This window comes from Anomaloglossus baeobatrachus, chromosome 7 (assembly GCF_048569485.1).
Source record: "Anomaloglossus baeobatrachus isolate aAnoBae1 chromosome 7, aAnoBae1.hap1, whole genome shotgun sequence".
In the NCBI taxonomy this organism is placed as follows: Eukaryota; Metazoa; Chordata; class Amphibia; order Anura; family Aromobatidae; genus Anomaloglossus; species Anomaloglossus baeobatrachus.
The window spans coordinates 270494107-270511718 of record NC_134359.1 but is presented as its reverse complement, the minus strand read 5'-3'; the positions used below and the strand labels follow the sequence as shown (position 1 = coordinate 270511718).

Sequence of the window (17612 nt, the reverse complement as noted above, 5' to 3'; positions counted from 1 at the left end):
TCCTTCCTGCAGTCTGGGTTGGAAAAAGGTTTGTCGCTTAGCTCGCTTAAGGGTCAAGTCTCCGCGCTATCCGTATTCTTTCAGAAGCGCTTGGCACGGCTTTCTAAAGTACGCACGTTTCTCCAAGGAGTTTGTCATATCGTTCCTCCTTACAGACGGCCATTGGAACCCTGGGATCTGAACAAGGTTCTCATTGCTCTCCAGAAGCCGCCTTTCGAGCCTTTGAAAGAGGTTCCCCTTTCTCGGCTTTCACAAAAGGTAGTTTTTCTTGTGGCGGTCACGTCTCTTCGAAGAGTGTCCGAGCTAGCGGCGTTATCTTGCAAATCTCCCTTCCTGGTGTTTCACCAAGACAAGGTAGTACTGCGTCCAATTCCAGAGTTTTCTCCCAAGGTGGTTTCTTCCTTTCATCTCAATCAGGATATCACTTTGCCATCTTTGTGTCCGCATCCAGTTCACCAATTTGAAAAGGGTTTACATCTGTTGGACCTGGTGAGAGCACTCAGGATTTACATTTCTCGCACGGCGTCTCTACGCCGTTCTGATGCGCTCTTTGTCCTAGTCGCTGGTCAGCATAAGGGATCGCAAGCTTCCAAATCCACCCTGGCGCGGTGGATCAAGGAACCAATTCTTCACACATACCGTTCTGCTGGGCTTCCGATCCCATCTGGACTGAAGGCCCATTCTACCAGAGCCGTGGGTGCGTCCTGGGCATTGCGGCATCAGGCTACGGCTCAGCAAGTGTGCCAGGCGGCTACCTGGTCGAGTCTGCACACATTTACCAAACACTATCAAGTGCATACCTACGCTTCGGCAGATGCCAGCCTAGGTAGACAGGTCCTTCAGGCGGCGGTGGCCCACCTGTAGGAAGAGGCTGTCTGACAGCCCGTTCATGTGGTATCTTTTTACCCACCCAGGGACTGCTTTTGGACGTCCCACTGTCTGGGTCTCCCAATTAGGAGCGAAAAAGAAGAAGGGAATTTTGTTTACTTACCGTAAATTCCTTTTCTTCTAGCTCCAATTGGGAGACCCAGCACCCGCCCTATTTGTTCTTAGGGTTTCGTTTTTCGGGTGCACATGTTGTTCATGTTGTTTCTTAAGTTCTCCGATCTTGTTATCGGATTGAATTTGTTTTTGAAACTGTTATTGGCTTTCCTCCTTCTTGCTTTGGTACTAAAACTGAGGAATCCGTACTCCTACGGGAGGGTGTATAGCCAGAAGGGGAGGGGCCTTACACTTTTAAGTGTAGTTCTTTGTGCGGCCTCCAGAGGCAGTAGCTATACACCCACTGTCTGGGTCTCCCAATTGGAGCTAGAAGAAAAGGAATTTACGGTAAGTAAACAAAATTCCCTTCTTTTGCCGCTCCGCCGTTTACCGATCATGTTAATTGATTTTATATTTTGATAGATCGGGCATTTCTGAACGCGGCGATACCAAATGTGTGTATATGTTTTATTTTTTTAACCCTTTAATTTTCAATGGGACGAAAGGAAGGTGATTTGAACTTTTAGGTTTTTTATATTTTTTTTACATTTTTTTTAAAACTTTTTTTAAACTTTTTTTTATTTCACTAGGTCCCCTAGGGGACTATATGGATCAGCAGTCTGATCGCTCTGCCATATCTCCTGATCACAGCTACAGAGCTGTGAAGAGCAGATATACTCATTTTCTGTCTCACCCAGCTCTGGGCCGAGTGAAACAGTGAAGTGAGTCATGTGAGCTACAGGAGTCATCACATGACCCTGTGCTACCATGATTTCCGGTATCGGGCGGTAAGTAAACTTTTACCGCAATTGCGACTATAATGGCGTTGTCACTTATTGACAGCAGCATTTAAGGGGTTAAACAGCGCGAGCAGATAACAATTCCTCTCGTACACATCTCGGCTATATATATCGGCTGAGATATGCACCGATCTCCAGCTGCTGTCGGCGGCAACAGCAGAAGATTAACCTTATGACCACTAGGACGTAATTTTACGGCCCACGGTCATTAAGGGACTATTAAGCTTCTAGTTATCATCATTTTACAGTTCACAGTGAATGAAGCTCATGTCCTCATATTTAGGTAGACCTAAATCACTTACAGTCTTAACTGGACAGCACGGTGGCTCAGTGGTTACACTATCGATTTACAGCTCTGGGGTCCTGTATCTGAATGTGGTCTGTATGTACTCCTTGTGTTTGGGTAGGCTACCTCCTTACTTACCTCCATATTGATTAGATATGAAATTCACTCCTGTATGTGAGGTCAGAGAGCCCGATTATGGTACTGATGTGTATGGTGGCCACCTCTGCAAAGCACCAACATATTCTGCAGCCCTGTACAATCAACAGAAAAGTTGTATCATCAATGAAGTGGCGTTCTACTGTATTCTATTATAATTGTCTTTCAGTTTCATTGTTATGTCCTCCCCATTAGGTTCAGCTGATATCCGTATGGCAGGAAGTTTGTCAGAGCGAGATGTCCCTGGATCGACAGCTGACGGATTTCTATGACACCTTGCTGAGCACATGGCACACTCAGCTGCAGTGGGTGTCGCAGGTATACAATATCTCAAGAATTCAAAAATCACATTTACTGTATTTCTGACCCTACACAGAGCTACTAGAGAATGGTCATTTTATGTTACCGCCAACACCTCTGCAGCAGGAGGACCCCACCACCCCGCAGTCCTCCCCGTGATGCCTGCGCACATGAGCGGCGGCTCCCATCCCTTACTCATTATTTATAATCAGCAGGGAGAACCTTCACTCACAAATACTCGAACTTGTGGTTTAGTCGTGCCACAGGAGATAAACAGTGATCATAGAAAATATTACAGAGCAAGCGTCATGTGCAGAAAACGAGCAGTGATCATAGAAAATATTACAGAGCAAGCGTCACGCGCAGAAAACGAGCAGTGATCATAGAAAATATTACAGAGCAAGCGTCACATGCAGAAAACGAGCAGTGATCATAGAAAATATTACAGAGCAAGCGTCACGCGCAGAAAACGAGTAGTGATCATAGAAAATATTACAGAGCAAGCGTCACGCGCAGAAAACGAGTAGTGATCATAGAAAATATTACAGAGCAAGCGTCACGCGCAGAAAACGAGCAGTGATCATAGAAAATATTACAGAGCAAGCGTCACACGCAGAAAACGAGCAGTGATCATAGAAAATATTACAGAGCAAGCGTCACGCGCAGAAAACGAGCAGTGATCATAGAAAATATTACAGAGCAAGCGTCACGCGCAGAAAACGAGCAGTGATCATAGAAAATATTACAGAGCAAGCGTCACGCGCATAAAACGAGCAGTGATCATAGAAAATATTACAGAGCAAGCGTCACGCGCAGAAAACGAGCAGTGATCATAGAAAATATTACAGAGCAAGCGTCACACGCAGAAAACGAGCAGTGATCATAGAAAATATTACAGAGCAAGCGTCACGCGCAGAAAACGAGCAGTGATCATAGAAAATATTACAGAGCAAGCGTCACGCGCAGAAAACGAGCAGTGATCATAGAAAATATTACAGAGCAAGCGTCACGCGCAGAAAACGAGCAGTGATCATAGAAAATATTACAGAGCAAGCGTCACACGCAGAAAACGAGCAGTGATCATAGAAAATATTACAGAGCAAGCGTCACGCGCAGAAAACGAGCAGTGATCATAGAAAATATTACAGAGCAAGCGTCACGCGCAGAAAACGAGCAGTGATCATAGAGAATATTACAGAGCAAGCGTCACGCGCAGAAAACGAGCAGTGATCATAGAGAATATTACAGAGAAAGCGTCACGCAGAAAACGGTGTCCTGCATCACTACAGTTTATTCTGTGGCATCATCGAACAGCATAAGCCTGGCCACCAATTGTGTATAAATTCTAACATTCTGTCTTATATCCATTTTTAGGGGGTGTTTTACACAATACAGATATGGCAGAAAACAGAAAAGACGTACCTAATAGATGGGATCACCACATATGAAGTATCAAAAAATCATCAATATTTTATTACAAATAGAACACACATGGAAACACATGACATATGGTGCAAAAATACAGATATACAAACAAAGACAAATACCGACATCTAAAATCAATTAAAAGCACTGATGCACTTGACTGATACCCACATTGTAAAATATTTTTGGTCAAAAACCAATGAGCTATGGTCAATATTCACAGGCTGGTTTTGGACCAAAAATATTTTTCAATGTGGGTATCAGTGAAGTGCATCAGTGCTTTTAATTGATTTTAGATGTCGGTATTTGTCTTTGTGTATTTGTTTGTATATCTGTATTTTTTGCACCATATGTCATGTGTTTTCATGGGTGTTCTATTTATAATAAAATATTGATGATTTTTTGATACTTTATATGTGATGATCCCATCTATTAGGTACGTGTTTTCTGCCACGTTGTACTGTGTACCTAGGAGATCCCCCTTTCTTCGGCGCTCCATTGGGAGACCCAGACGATTGGGTGTATAGTACTGCCTCCGGAGGCCACACAAAGCATTACACTAAAAAGTGTAAGGCCCCTCCCCTTCTGGCTATACACCCCCAGTGGGATCACTGGCTCACCAGTTTTCTGCTTTGTGCGAAGGAGGTCAGACATCCACGCATAGCTCCACTGTTTAGTCAGCAGCAGCTGCTGACTATGTCGGATGGAAGAAAAGAGGGCCCATACTAGGGCCCCCAGCATGCTCCCTTCTCACCCCACTTTATGTCGGCGATGTTTGTTAAGGTTGAGGTACCCACTGTGGGTACGGAGGCTGGAGCCCACATGCTGTTTTCCTTCCCCATCCCCCTGAGGGGCTCTGAGGAAGTGGGATCTTACCGGCCCCCAAGCCCTGAGGCCGGGCTCCATCCACAGACCCATAGAACCTGCTGGATACGGAGCTGGGTACCGTTCAGGGACAAGGCCCTGCGACATTCAGGTACTCTGTGTCCCAAACAGGCCGCGCACATTCCAGACTTGCTGGGTGTGCTAGTGCGCCGGGGACAGTAGCGCTGCGCGCTGGGGTTACAGTCACTACAGTTTTTCTGAGTGACTTTATGTGTTGGGGACTGCCGCGCCGACCGCCCCTGGAGCGGCGGCGCGGCTGCGACTTGTAGTGCGCCGGGGACTTAGCGCCGACCGTGCTTTTACGACGGCGTCGCTTATAAATTTAGTCCCCGGCTTCTGCGGCCTAGCTCCGCTTCGTTCCCCGCCCCCACCCTGTCAATCAGGGCAAGGGAGAGACGCTGTACGATTAATCAGCGCCGAGGGCTGGAGTCTTATTTACATGCTCCAGCCCTCTCACTGAGCACAGGGGGACGCTGGTTTCCCGCTCTTTGTCTGCACACGCCCAGGGCCCGCCCCTCTCCATAGGACGCCGGCAGCCATTCCTACATGCAGTCTGGCTGGAGAACGGACACAGGCTCTGGGAGACCCAGACAAGGGAGTTCTGGCGACCACACACCCGCGTTAAGCGGGCGGTAAGCAGCACTTTTAGTGCTGGCCCCACTAGTGCCACAGTGTTATATTGGTGTACCTTTTTTTCTCTATACCATATATATATGTACATATATATTGCACTGTAAGGTCGCTTCTTGGCTGTATACCCTATCTTGCTCTGAGGAGACGACAACATGTCATCCGCAAAACGCAAGGGTGCCAAGACACAGGCTGTAAGCGCTGCTTGTGCCGCTTGTGGGGCTGATCTACCGGCAGGTTACAATGACCCCCATTGTGTGCAATGTTCGGTCCCTGTGCCACTTCGTCAGCCGGAGTCTATGGTGGTAGTGGCCCAGGCAGAGTCGCCGGTGAACCCTGTCCCGGTGACGGGGACAGAGTTTGCAGTTTTTGCTGACAAGATGTCTGTCACTATGACAAAGATACTAGAGACCTTGCAGGCCAGGCCAGTTACTCAGACCATGGACACTGCTGCGGCAACGTTCCCCGGTCCCCCTCAGTTGGAGTTAATCCGTGATTCAAGGGGGTCCCAGGCATCTCAGCCTGACGGCTCTGATTCAGATGACAGTCCCAGGCAGCCTAAGCGTGCTCGCTGGGAGAGACCCTCCACGTCATCACGCGGATCAGGGTCTCAGCGAGAAGAGTCTCTACATGATGAGACAGAGGAGGGTGATCAGGAGTCTAATCCTGAAACCGCTCTCAATCTGGATACTCCTGATGGTGACGCCATGGTAAATGACCTTATAGCGGCCATCAATAGTCTATTGGAAATTTCTCCCCCTGCCCCTTCTGCAGAGGAGGCAGCTGCACAGCAGGAGAAGTTCCATTTCAGGTATCCCAAGCGTAAACTGAGTACTTTTCTGGACCACGCTGACTTCAGAGAATCAGTCCAGAAACACCATGCCTACCCTGACAAGCGTTTCTCCAAACGTCTTAAGGATACACGTTATCCCTTTCCCCCTGACGTGGTCAAACGCTGGACCCAGTGTCCAAAGGTGGATCCCCCAATCTCCAGGCTTGCGGCTAGATCCATAGTTGCAGTGGAGGATGGGGCTTCACTTAAAGATGCCAATGACAGACAGATGGACCTTTGGTTAAAGTCTGTCTATGAAGCTATCGGCGCGTCGTTTGCTCCAGCATTCGCGGCCGTGTGGGCACTCCAAGCTATTTCAGCTGGTCTGGCACAGGTGGACTCTATCGTACGTCCAGCAGTGCCGCGAGTAGCGTCCCTAACCTCGCAAATGTCTGCGTTTGCGACTTACGCGATCAACGCTATCCTGGACTCTACAAGCCGTACCTCAATGGCGTCTGCCAACTCTGTGGTTTTGCGCAGAGCCTTGTGGTTAAAGGAATGGAAAGCGGATTCTGCTTCCAAAAAATGTTTAACCAGCTTGCCACTATCTGTAGATAGACTGTTTGGTGAACAATTGGCTGAAATCATTAAACAATCCAAGGGTAAAGACTCCTCCTTACCCCAGCCCAGATCAAGCAAACCTCAACAGAGGAAGTGGCAGTCGAGGTTTCGGTCCTTTCGAGGCTCCGGCAAGACCCAATTTTCCTCGTCCAAAGGGACTCAGAAGGAGCAAAGGAGCTCAGATTCCTGGCGGGCTCACTCACGCCCCAAGAAAGCAACCGGAGGAACCGCTTCCAAGGCGGCTGCCTCATGACTTTCGGCCTCATCCCTCCGCATCCTCGGTCGGTGGCAGGCTCTCCCGCTTTTGCGACATTTGGCTGCCACAGGTCAAAGACCGGTGGGTAACAGACATTTTGTCTCACGGGTACAGGATAGAGTTCAGTTCTCGTCCTCCGCCGCGGTTCTTCAGAACCTCCCCACATCCCGACCGAGCAGATGCCCTTCTGCAGGCGGTGTGCTCACTAAAAGCAGAAGGAGTGGTGATCCCTGTTCCTCAGCAGGAACAAGGGCAAGGTTTTTACTCCAATCTCTTTGTGGTTCCAAAAAAGGACGGCTCGTTTCGTCCTGTTCTGGACCTAAAGCTGCTCAACAAGCATGTGAACGCCAGGCGGTTCCGGATGGAATCCCTCCGCTCCGTCATTGCCTCAATGTCTCAAGGAGATTTCCTTGCATCAATAGACATCAAAGATGCTTATCTCCACGTGCCGATTGCTACAGAGCACCAACGTTTTCTACGTTTCGTGATAGGAGACGACCATCTCCAGTTCGTAGCTCTGCCATTTGGTCTGGCGACAGCCCCACGGGTTTTCACCAAGGTCATGGCGGCAGTGGTAGCAGTCTTGCATTCTCAGGGACATTCCGTGATCCCTTATTTAGACGATCTACTTGTCAAAGCACCCTCTCAAGAGGCATGCCAACACAGCCTGAATGTTGCGCTGGAGACTCTCCAGACTTTCGGGTGGATCATCAACTTTTCAAAGTCAAACCTGGCACCGACTCGATCACTAACATATCTTGGCATGGAGTTTCATACTCTCTCAGCGATAGTGAAGCTTCCGCTGAACAAGCAGCGGTCACTACAGACAGGGGTGCAGTCTCTCCTTCAGGGTCAGTCGCACCCCTTAAGGCGCCTCATGCACTTCCTAGGGAAGATGGTGGCAGCAATGGAGGCAGTCCCGTTTGCGCAGTTTCATCTGCGCCCACTTCAATGGGACATTCTCCGCCAATGGGACGGGAAGACAACTTCCCTAGACAGGAAAGTCTCCCTTTCTCAGACGGCCAAGGACTCTCTGCAATGGTGGCTTCTTCCCACCTCATTATCACAGGGAAGATCATTCCTGCCCCCATCCTGGGCAGTGGTCACGACAGACGCGAGTCTGTCAGGGTGGGGAGCAGTTTTTCTCCACCACAGGGCTCAAGGGACGTGGACTCAGCAGGAGTCCACCCTTCAGATCAATGTTCTGGAAATCAGGGCAGTGTATCTTGCCCTATTAGCCTTCCAGCAGTGGCTGGAAGGAAAGCAGATCCGAATTCAGTCGGACAACTCCACAGCGGTGGCATACATCAACCACCAAGGAGGGACACGCAGTCGACAAGCCTTCCAGGAAGTCAGGCGGATTCTGATGTGGGTGGAGGAAAGAGCATCCACCATATCAGCAGTTCACATCCCGGGCGTAGAAAACTGGGAAGCAGACTTCCTCAGTCGCCAGGGCATGGACGCAGGGGAATGGTCCCTTCACCCGGACGTGTTTCAGGAAATCTGCCGCCGCTGGGGGGTGCCGGACGTCGACCTAATGGCGTCTCGGCACAACAACAAGGTCCCGACCTTCATAGCGCGGTCTCGCGATCAAAGAGCTCTGGCGGCAGACGCCTTAGTGCAAGATTGGTCGCAGTTCCGGCTCCCTTATGTGTTTCCACCTCTGGCACTCTTGCCCAGAGTGTTACGCAAGATCAGATCCGATTGCGGCCGCGTCATACTCGTCGCCCCAGACTGGCCGAGGAGGTCGTGGTACCCGGATCTGTGGCATCTCACGGTCGGCCAACCGTGGGCACTACCAGACCGTCCAGACTTACTGTCCCAAGGGCCGTTTTTCCATCGGAATTCTGCGGCCCTGAACCTGACTGTGTGGCCATTGAGTCCTGGATCCTAGCGTCTTCAGGATTACCCCAAGGGGTCGTGGCCACCATGAGACAGGCTAGGAAGTCCACTTCTGCTAAGATCTACCACAGAACGTGGAAGATTTTCTTATCCTGGTGCTCTGCACAAGGAGTATCCCCCTGGCCATTCGCGTTACCTGTCGTTCTTTCCTTCCTGCAATCTGGGTTGGAAAAGGGCTTGTCGCTCGGCTCCCTTAAAGGGCAAGTCTCGGCACTATCCGTGTTTTTTCAGAAGCGTCTAGCACGACTTTCTCAGGTGCGCACGTTCCTGCAGGGGGTTTGTCATATCGTACCCCCGTACAGGCGGCCGTTAGATCCGTGGGATCTAAACAAGGTCCTTGTTGCTCTCCAGAAGCCGCCCTTCGAGCCTCTGAGGGATGTGTCACTTTCTCGACTCTCACAGAAAGTGGCCTTTCTGGTAGCGGTCATGTCTCTTCGGAGAGTGTCTGAACTAGCAGCGCTGTCATCCAAAGCTCCTTTCCTGGTGTTCCACCAGGACAAGGTAGTGCTGCGCCCCATTCAGGAGTTTCTCCCTAAGGTGGTATCCTCTTTTCATCTTAATCAGGATATCTCCTTGCCTTCCTTTTATCCGCATGCAGTTCATCGGTATGAAAAGGATTTACATTTGTTGGATCTGGTGAGAGCACTCAGAATCTACATTTCCCGCACGGCGCCCCTGCGCCGCTCGGATGCACTCTTTGTCCTTGTCGCTGGTAAGCGCAAAGGGTCGCAGGCTTCCAAAGCCACCCTGGCTCGATGGATCAAAGAACCAATTCTTGAAGCCTACCGTTCTGCTGGGCTTCCGGTTCCATCAGGGCTGAAGGCCCATTCTACCAGAGCCGTGGGTGCGTCCTGGGCATTACGACACCAGGCTACGGCTCAACAGGTGTGCCAGGCAGCTACCTGGTCGAGTCTGCACACTTTCACCAAACATTATCAGGTGCATACCTATGCTTCGGCGGACGCCAGCCTAGGTAGTAGAGTCCTTCAGGCGGCAGTTGCCTCCCCGTAGGGGAGGGCTGTCTTTGCAGCTCTAACATGAGGTATTTCTTTACCCACCCAGGGACAGCTTTTGGACGTCCCAATCGTCTGGGTCTCCCAATGGAGCGCCGAAGAAGAAGGGAATTTTGTTACTTACCGTAAATTCCTTTTCTTCTAGCTCCTATTGGGAGACCCAGCACCCGCCCTGTTGTCCTTCGGGATTTTTGGTTGTTTTTCGGGTACACATGTTGTTCATGTTGAATGGTTTTCAGTTCTCCGATGTTACTTCGGAGTGAATTTGTTTAAACCAGTTATTGGCTTTCCTCCTTCTTGCTTTTGCACTAAAACTGGTGAGCCAGTGATCCCACTGGGGGTGTATAGCCAGAAGGGGAGGGGCCTTACACTTTTTAGTGTAATGCTTTGTGTGGCCTCCGGAGGCAGTACTATACACCCAATCGTCTGGGTCTCCCAATAGGAGCTAGAAGAAAAGGAATTTACGGTAAGTAACAAAATTCCCTTCTTTTGGATGGTGTCGTCCCGGTTTTTGCTCTTCCCCACAGAATACAGATATATTATTTATGAGTAACTACATTCATATATAAAGGGAACCAATCAGCCACACTCACTCCACTAATGCCATAAAAGATCAAAAGTGATCAAGGGCATTAAGGAAACCAACCAGCAGGATTTTCATATATAAACTAAAGCCAGTGCTATACTGGTGCTAGAATGCTGAATGTAACCATACCTTCAGTTCTGAGATTAAATACTTAATTTCAGAGATATGTTCAAGTAAAGTTGCAGCAATGCAGTGCTATTTGATTGACAGGTGCAACAGGAAGGATATATGTGGGTCGGGTCTAGCGATCTGTTCCCACCCCTGCCTGCCTTGCCTTGGCCTTCATTGACGTTAATTCTGGCCCAGGCAGACAGACAGGGGCGGAAATAGATAGTAAGACCCAACCCACATAGTCCCTTCCTGTTGCACCTGTCAATCAAATAGCAGTGCATTGCTGGAACTTTACTTGCACATATCTCTGAAATAAAACATCCAATCTCAGAACAAAAGGTATGGTTACATTCAGCATCCTAGCACCAGTATAGCACCAGCATTACTTTATATATGAAAATCCTGCTGGTTGGTTCCCTTTAAATCCCTTTATCACTTTATGGCATTAGGGCAATGAATGTGGCTTCTGGCAGCCAGAGCCAGCGTAGCATGTGATCTTGCTTTTCTCATTGATCCCAACACTTTCCAGTTTGAGATGATTTCTATGTCTCGGGGACTGAACATTTCTACCATCTTCACTTTTACTTTCCTCCTTCGTTGGGACGAATTGTATGTGACATTGGGTAAAAGCTGTTCAAACTGAATAGTCACAAAATGTCATTATAGCAAATAAGAAAATGTCATAAGTGTAAGGTGAGTCCCTGGGAAGCAAAATAAGGATGATTGCGATGCAGATTGTCCCCGTGCTCTGCTTCACTGCTCCGTCTGGATAGAAGCACTTGATAAGTTTTATGGTCCGTGGGCACCTGCGGTCTGAACCTGATTGACCCTTTCCTATCTGATGTAACTAAGCTCCCACAGTCTAATTACCCCGCGTCCCATTATATCACTCAGCCCCTCCAAGGATATAGGTCATTTTCTATCTCCTTCCAGTAGTTTAGGGATTCTGTAAATCAGGAAAGCCTTTTCCTCATCCCCATACTTTTCACGTTTTATGATTACGCTCTTTCATGTGATTTTTTTTTTTTCTTTCTATTTAATGCGTCTCAGTCTAAAAGATTGCGATCTGGCTTTTAATAATGTAAGGTAGATAAGAATCTGTTTTGCCCTTGTCACCAATACTCATGCCGCCACTTTAAAGCCTTGTGCAAATCTGCACCTGTCACACTGCTATAATGGGATCCAGGTGACCTTGTGGTACTTTTATATGGGGTATTCCCAGCTCAGGTACTAATGCCTTAAAGGAAACCTATTAAAGGGGTGGTTCACCCATTTTTTTTATTTTCTGTATGAGCTATACTTACCTTTCTAGGCGTCTTCTCCATTGGCTTCTGTTTCCAGTTCTGGCACTGAGCGGCGCTATCCTGCACGCTCAGTGCCAGTCACATGACCCCCTGGAGCTGTGGCCGCCGGCATCCTCTGACGTCCCGGCATTTCCGGGCTCTCAAACAAGACGGGTACGTCACAGGATGCCGGCGCCACTCAGATTGAGTGACAGGGCTGTGGGCGGTGACTACCGCACGTCACAGCCCAGCATCGAGGGGAGGAGCCGGAGGACGTCACTGTGGAGCCGCGTCCTGCAGAGAGGCTGAGACACGGGGCGCCAGGGTGCAGTACAGGGGGGGTCTTTAGCTGAATCCCCCCCTGCACGTAAGTATGTGATCACACTGTCCACCCGCCCACTCTGCTGCGATGTCAGGAGAGCGGCCGGTGTCGGGCAGTGTGATCATCTGCTCCTCCCAGCAGCAAGACACTGGCAGGCATGTCACCGCTGTGCTCTGCCATCTGTCCTGCTGCATGGGACCAACTGTCTGCACTCTGTCACCTGCACCACAAGTCACAGAGTGGAGACAGTTGGTGACAGAGCACCTCTGCCCCCCCCCCCCTGTTCTTTCCCCACTCTCTTCTCTCCCCCCACTCTTCTCCCCCTCCCCTCTTCCCCCTCTTCTCTGCCCCCCTCTTATCCCTCTCTCCCCTCTTTTCCCTCGCTCTCTTCCCCCCTCGCTCTCTTTTCCTCCCCCCTGCGCTCTCTTTTCCTCACCCCTCGCTCTCTTTTCCTCCCCCCTCGCTCTCTTTTCCTCCCCCCTCGCTCTCTTTTCCTCACCCCTCGCTCTCTTTTCCTCCCCCCTGCGCTCTCTTTTCCTCCCCCCTGCGCTCTCTTTTCCTCCCCCCTGCGCTCTCTTTTCCTCCCCCCTGCGCTCTCTTTTCCTCCCCCCTGCGCTCTCTTTTCCTCACCCCTCGCTCTCTTTTCCTCCCCCCTCGCTCTCTTTTCCTCCCCCCTCGCTCTCTTTTCCTCCCCCCTCGCTCTCTTTTCCTCCCCCCTCGCTCTTTTCCTCCCCCCTCGCTCTCTTTTCCTCCCCCCTCGCTCTCTTTTCCTCCCCCCTCGCTCTCTTTTCCTCCCCCCGCGCTCTCTTTTCCTCACCCCTGCGCTCTTTTCCTCACCCCTGCGCTCTCTTTTCCTCACCCCTCGCTCTCTTTTCCTCCCCCCTCGCTCTCTTTTCCTCCCCCCTCGCTCTCTTTTCCTCTCCCCTCGCTCTCTTTTCCTCCCCCCTCGCTCTCTTTTCCTCCCCCCTCGCTCTCTTTTCCTCCCCCCTCGCTCTCTTTTCCTCCCCCCTCGCTCTCTTTTCCTCCCCCCTCGCTCTCTTTTCCTCCCCCCTCGCTCTTTTCCTCCCCCCTCGCTCTCTTTTCCTCCCCCCTCGCTCTCTTTTCCTCCCCCCTCGCTCTCTTCTCCCCCCCCTCGCTCTCTTCTCCCCCCCCTCGCTCTCTTCTCCCCCCCCTCGCTCTCTTCTCCCCCCCCGCTCGCTCTCTTTTCCCCCCCGCTCGCTCTCTTTCCCCCCTGCGCTCTTTTCCTCCCCCCTGCGCTCTTTTCCTCCCCCCTGCGCTCTTTTCCTCCCCCCTGCGCTCTTTTCCTCCCCCCTGCGCTCTTTTCCTCCCCCTGCGCTCTTTTCCTCCCCCTGCGCTCTTTTCCTCCCCCTGCGCTCTTTTCCTCCCCCCTGCGCTCTTTTCCTCCCCCCTGCGCTCTCTTTTCCTCCCCCCTGCGCTCTCTTTTTTTCCTCCCGCGCTCTCTTTTTTTCCTCCCGCGCTCTCTTTTTTTCCTCCCGCGCTCTCTTTTTTTCCTCCCCCCTCGCTCTCTTTCCCCCCCCTCACTCTCTTTTCCCCCCCTCGCTCTCTTTTCCCCCCTCGCTCTCTTTTCCCCCCCTCGCTCTCTTTCCCCCCCCTCGCTCTCTTTTCCTCCCCCCTCGCTCTCTTTTCCTCCCCCCTCGCTCTCTTCTCCCCCCCGCTCGCTCTCTTTTCCCCCTCGCTCGCTCTCTTTTCCCTCGCTCTCTCCTGGCATGGTCAGTACAGAAATCTCTCCATCGTGGAGGGGTGAGAGGGAGTAATAAACATGGAGTCCCTACTGTGTCTGTGTATTTATTTCTAATAAAGTATTTTTCTCTGTGTGGTCTTTTTTTTTTTTAACCCTTTATTGGAGACTAGAAGGTGGCCCGATTCTACGCATCGGGTATTCTAGAATTTACGTATTGTGTAGTTCATGTATGATTTTTGTTATATATATAGATGTTGTTGTGTGTAGTTACCAAGTGTTTGTGTAGGGCGCTGTACATGTTCTGAGTGTCGCGGGGGGTGAGAGCGGTGTTGTATGTGTGTTGCGTGTGTTGCGTTGTTTGTGGAGCGCTGTGTGTCTGTAGCGTTGTGTGTGTGTGTGTGTTGTGCGGTTTGTGTGGGTGTGGTGTGTTTTGGGGGGAGGTATGTTTTGAGCAATGTGTGTGTTGTGCAGTATGTGCGTATATTTGTGTGTGCAGCGTTGTCTGTGTGTGTGGGTGTCTGTGTAGGGCGTTGTTTGTGATTCCTAGTGTGTGTGTGTTGTGCAGTGCGCGTGTGTGTGTGTGTTGGGGGGAGGTGTGCACCTCCCATCGTGCTCCATCCCCCATGCTGCGCACCCTCCATCGTGCTGCATCCCCCATGCTGCGCACTCCCAAACGTGCTCCATCCGCCATGCTGCGCACTCCCAAACGTGGTCCATCCGCCATGCTGCGCACTCCCAAACGTGCTCCATCCGCCATACTGCGCACTCCCCATCGTGCTGCATCCCCCATGCTGCGCACTCCCAAACGTGCTCCATCCGCCATGCTGCGCACTCCCCATCGTGCTCTATCCGCCATGCTGCACACTCCCAAACGTGCTCCATCCGCCATGCTGCGCACTCCCAAACGTGCTCCATCCGCCATGCTGCGCACCCCCTATCATGCTCCATCCGCCATGCTGCGCACTCCCAAACGTGCTCCACCCGCCATGCTGCGCACTCCCAAACGTGCTCCATCCGCCATGCTGCGCACTCCCAAACGTGCTCCATCCGCCATGCTGCGCACTCCCAAACGTGGTCCATCCGCCATGCTGCGCACTCCCAAACGTGCTCCATCCGCCATGCTGCGCACTCCCAAACGTGCTCCATCCGCCATACTGCGCACTCCCCCATCGTGCACCATCCGGCATGCTGCACACTCCCAAACGTGCTCCATCCGCCATGCTGCGCACTCCCAAACGTGCTCCATCCGCCATGCTGCGCACTTCCAAACGTGCTCCATCCGCGATGCTGCGCACTCCCAAACGTGCTCCATCCGCCATGCTGCGCGCTCCCAAACGTGGTCCATCCGCCATGCTGCGCACTCCCAAACGTGCTCCTCCATCCGCCATGCTGCGCACTCCGAAACGTGCTCCATCCGCCATACTGCGCACTCCCAAACGTGCTCCATCCGCCATACTGCGCACTCCCCATCGTGCTCTATCCGCCATGCTGCACACTCCCAAACGTGCTCCATCCGCCATGCTGCGCACTCCCAAACGTGCTCCATCCGCCATGCTGCGCACCCCCTATCATGCTCCATCCGCCATGCTGCGCACTCCCAAACGTGCTCCACCCGCCATGCTGCGCACTCCCAAACGTGCTCCATCCGCCATGCTGCGCACTCCCAAACGTGCTCCATCCGCCATGCTGCGCACTCCCAAACGTGGTCTATCCGCCATGCTGCGCACTCCCAAACGTGCTCCATCCGCCATGCTGCGCACTCCCAAACGTGCTCCATCCGCCATACTGCGCACTCCCCATCGTGCACCATCCGGCATGCTGCGCACTCCCAAACGTGCTCCATCCGCCATGCTGCACACTCCCAAACGTGCTCCATCCGCCATGCTGCGCACTTCCAAACGTGCTCCATCCGCCATGCTGCGCACTCCCAAACGTGCTCCATCCGCCATGCTGCGCGCTCCCAAACGTGGTCCATCCGCCATGCTGCGCACTCCCAAACGTGCTCCATCCGCCATGCTGCGCACTCCGAAACGTGCTCCATCCGCCATACTGCGCACTCCCAAACGTGCTCCATCCGCCATACTGCGCACTCCCCATCGTGCACCATCCGGCATGCTGCGCACTCCCAAACATGCTCCATCCGTCATGCTGCGCACTCCCAAACGTGCTCCATCCGTCATGCTGCGCACTCCCAAACGTGCTCCATCCGCCATGCTGCGCACTCCCAAACGTGCTCCATCCGCCATGCTGCGCACCCCCCATCATGCTCCATCCGCTTAGGAGTGCGCAGCATGCCGGATGGTGCACGATGGGGAGTGCGCAGTATGGCGGATGGAGCACGTTTGGGAGTGCGCAGCATGGCGGATGGAGCACGTTTGGGAGTGCGCAGCATGGCGGATGGACCACGTTTGGGAGTGCGCAGCATGGCGGATGGACCACGTTTGGGAGTGCGCAGCATGGCGGATGGACCACGTTTGGGAGTGCGCAGCATGGGGGATGCAGCACGATGGGGAGTGCGCAGTATGGCGGATGGAGCACGTTTGCTCAGCCTCTCTCCTTCCAGCCTCCCTCAGCATCAGCCCCCCCCTCCCAGCCTTCCCCAAGATCAGCCTCTCTGCTCCCAGCCTCCTCCAGCACGCCGTGCTCCTCTGCCGACACTCACCCACACCCGATCGCATCCACTCACCCACACAACCGATCGCATCCACTCACCCACACAACCGATCGCATCCACTCACACACACAACCGATCGCATCCACTCACACACACAACCGATCGCATCCACTCACACACACACACGATCGCATACACTCACACACACACCCGATCGCATACACTCACACACACACCCGATCGCATACACTCACACACACACCCGATCGCATACACTCACACACACCCGATCGCATACACTCACACACACAGACACTGACGATATTGCACATACGCGCTGAAACTCACAACATCCGGGGATATCACATGCTTCTGGCCATGTGATCCTCCGTCAGGTCCTGGAAGCTCACAGCACAATATCGCCGCCGAGAAGCAAGCGATATCCCAGGATGTTGTGAGTATGTGGATGCGATGTGATGTGTGTATGTGAGTGAGTGTGATCTGATTTGTGTGTGTGTGTGTGTGTGTGTGCTGTTATGTTATGTATGTTCTGCAGCTGCAGGACCTTGATGTGTGGATGCGATGTGATGTGTGTGTGAGTGTGAGCCGGTGTACACTGGTAACTATGATACACATCGGGTAACTAAGGGACCTTAGTTACCCGATGTGTATAATGGTTACCAGCGTTCACGGCCTCCGTTAAGATCCCAGCATCGCAAGGTTATGTCTGGCGCTGCCGGGATCCTGACGGAGCCGGTGTAGAAGCAAGCGATATCCCAGCATGTTGTGAGTGTGTGGATGTGATGTGTGAGAGTGAGTGTGAGAGTGAGTGTGATCTGATGTGTGTGTACTCACCTGGGAATCGGAGCCCCGTGTCAGTTGGGCCACAGCGAGCGTGCATTGCGTGAGGGGGCGGGGCCTGCAGAGAGCCGGGGCGAGAGGCCAATCCGTGTGGGGGGGCGGGGCC

The 17612-nt window shown here is 52.2% G+C and overlaps 1 protein-coding gene across 2 annotated transcripts in view; it reads left to right on the top strand.

Moving 5' to 3' along the window:
* The window catches only part of COG7 (component of oligomeric golgi complex 7), a 173321-nt gene that overhangs the window by 72036 nt on the left and 83673 nt on the right, over positions 1–17612 (top strand). For both annotated transcript variants that reach the window (XM_075319222.1, XM_075319223.1), the window contains one exon: positions 2419–2541. In XM_075319222.1, the coding sequence (XP_075175337.1) occupies positions 2419–2541 (123 nt within the window). The remainder of the gene's footprint in view (positions 1–2418; positions 2542–17612) is intronic.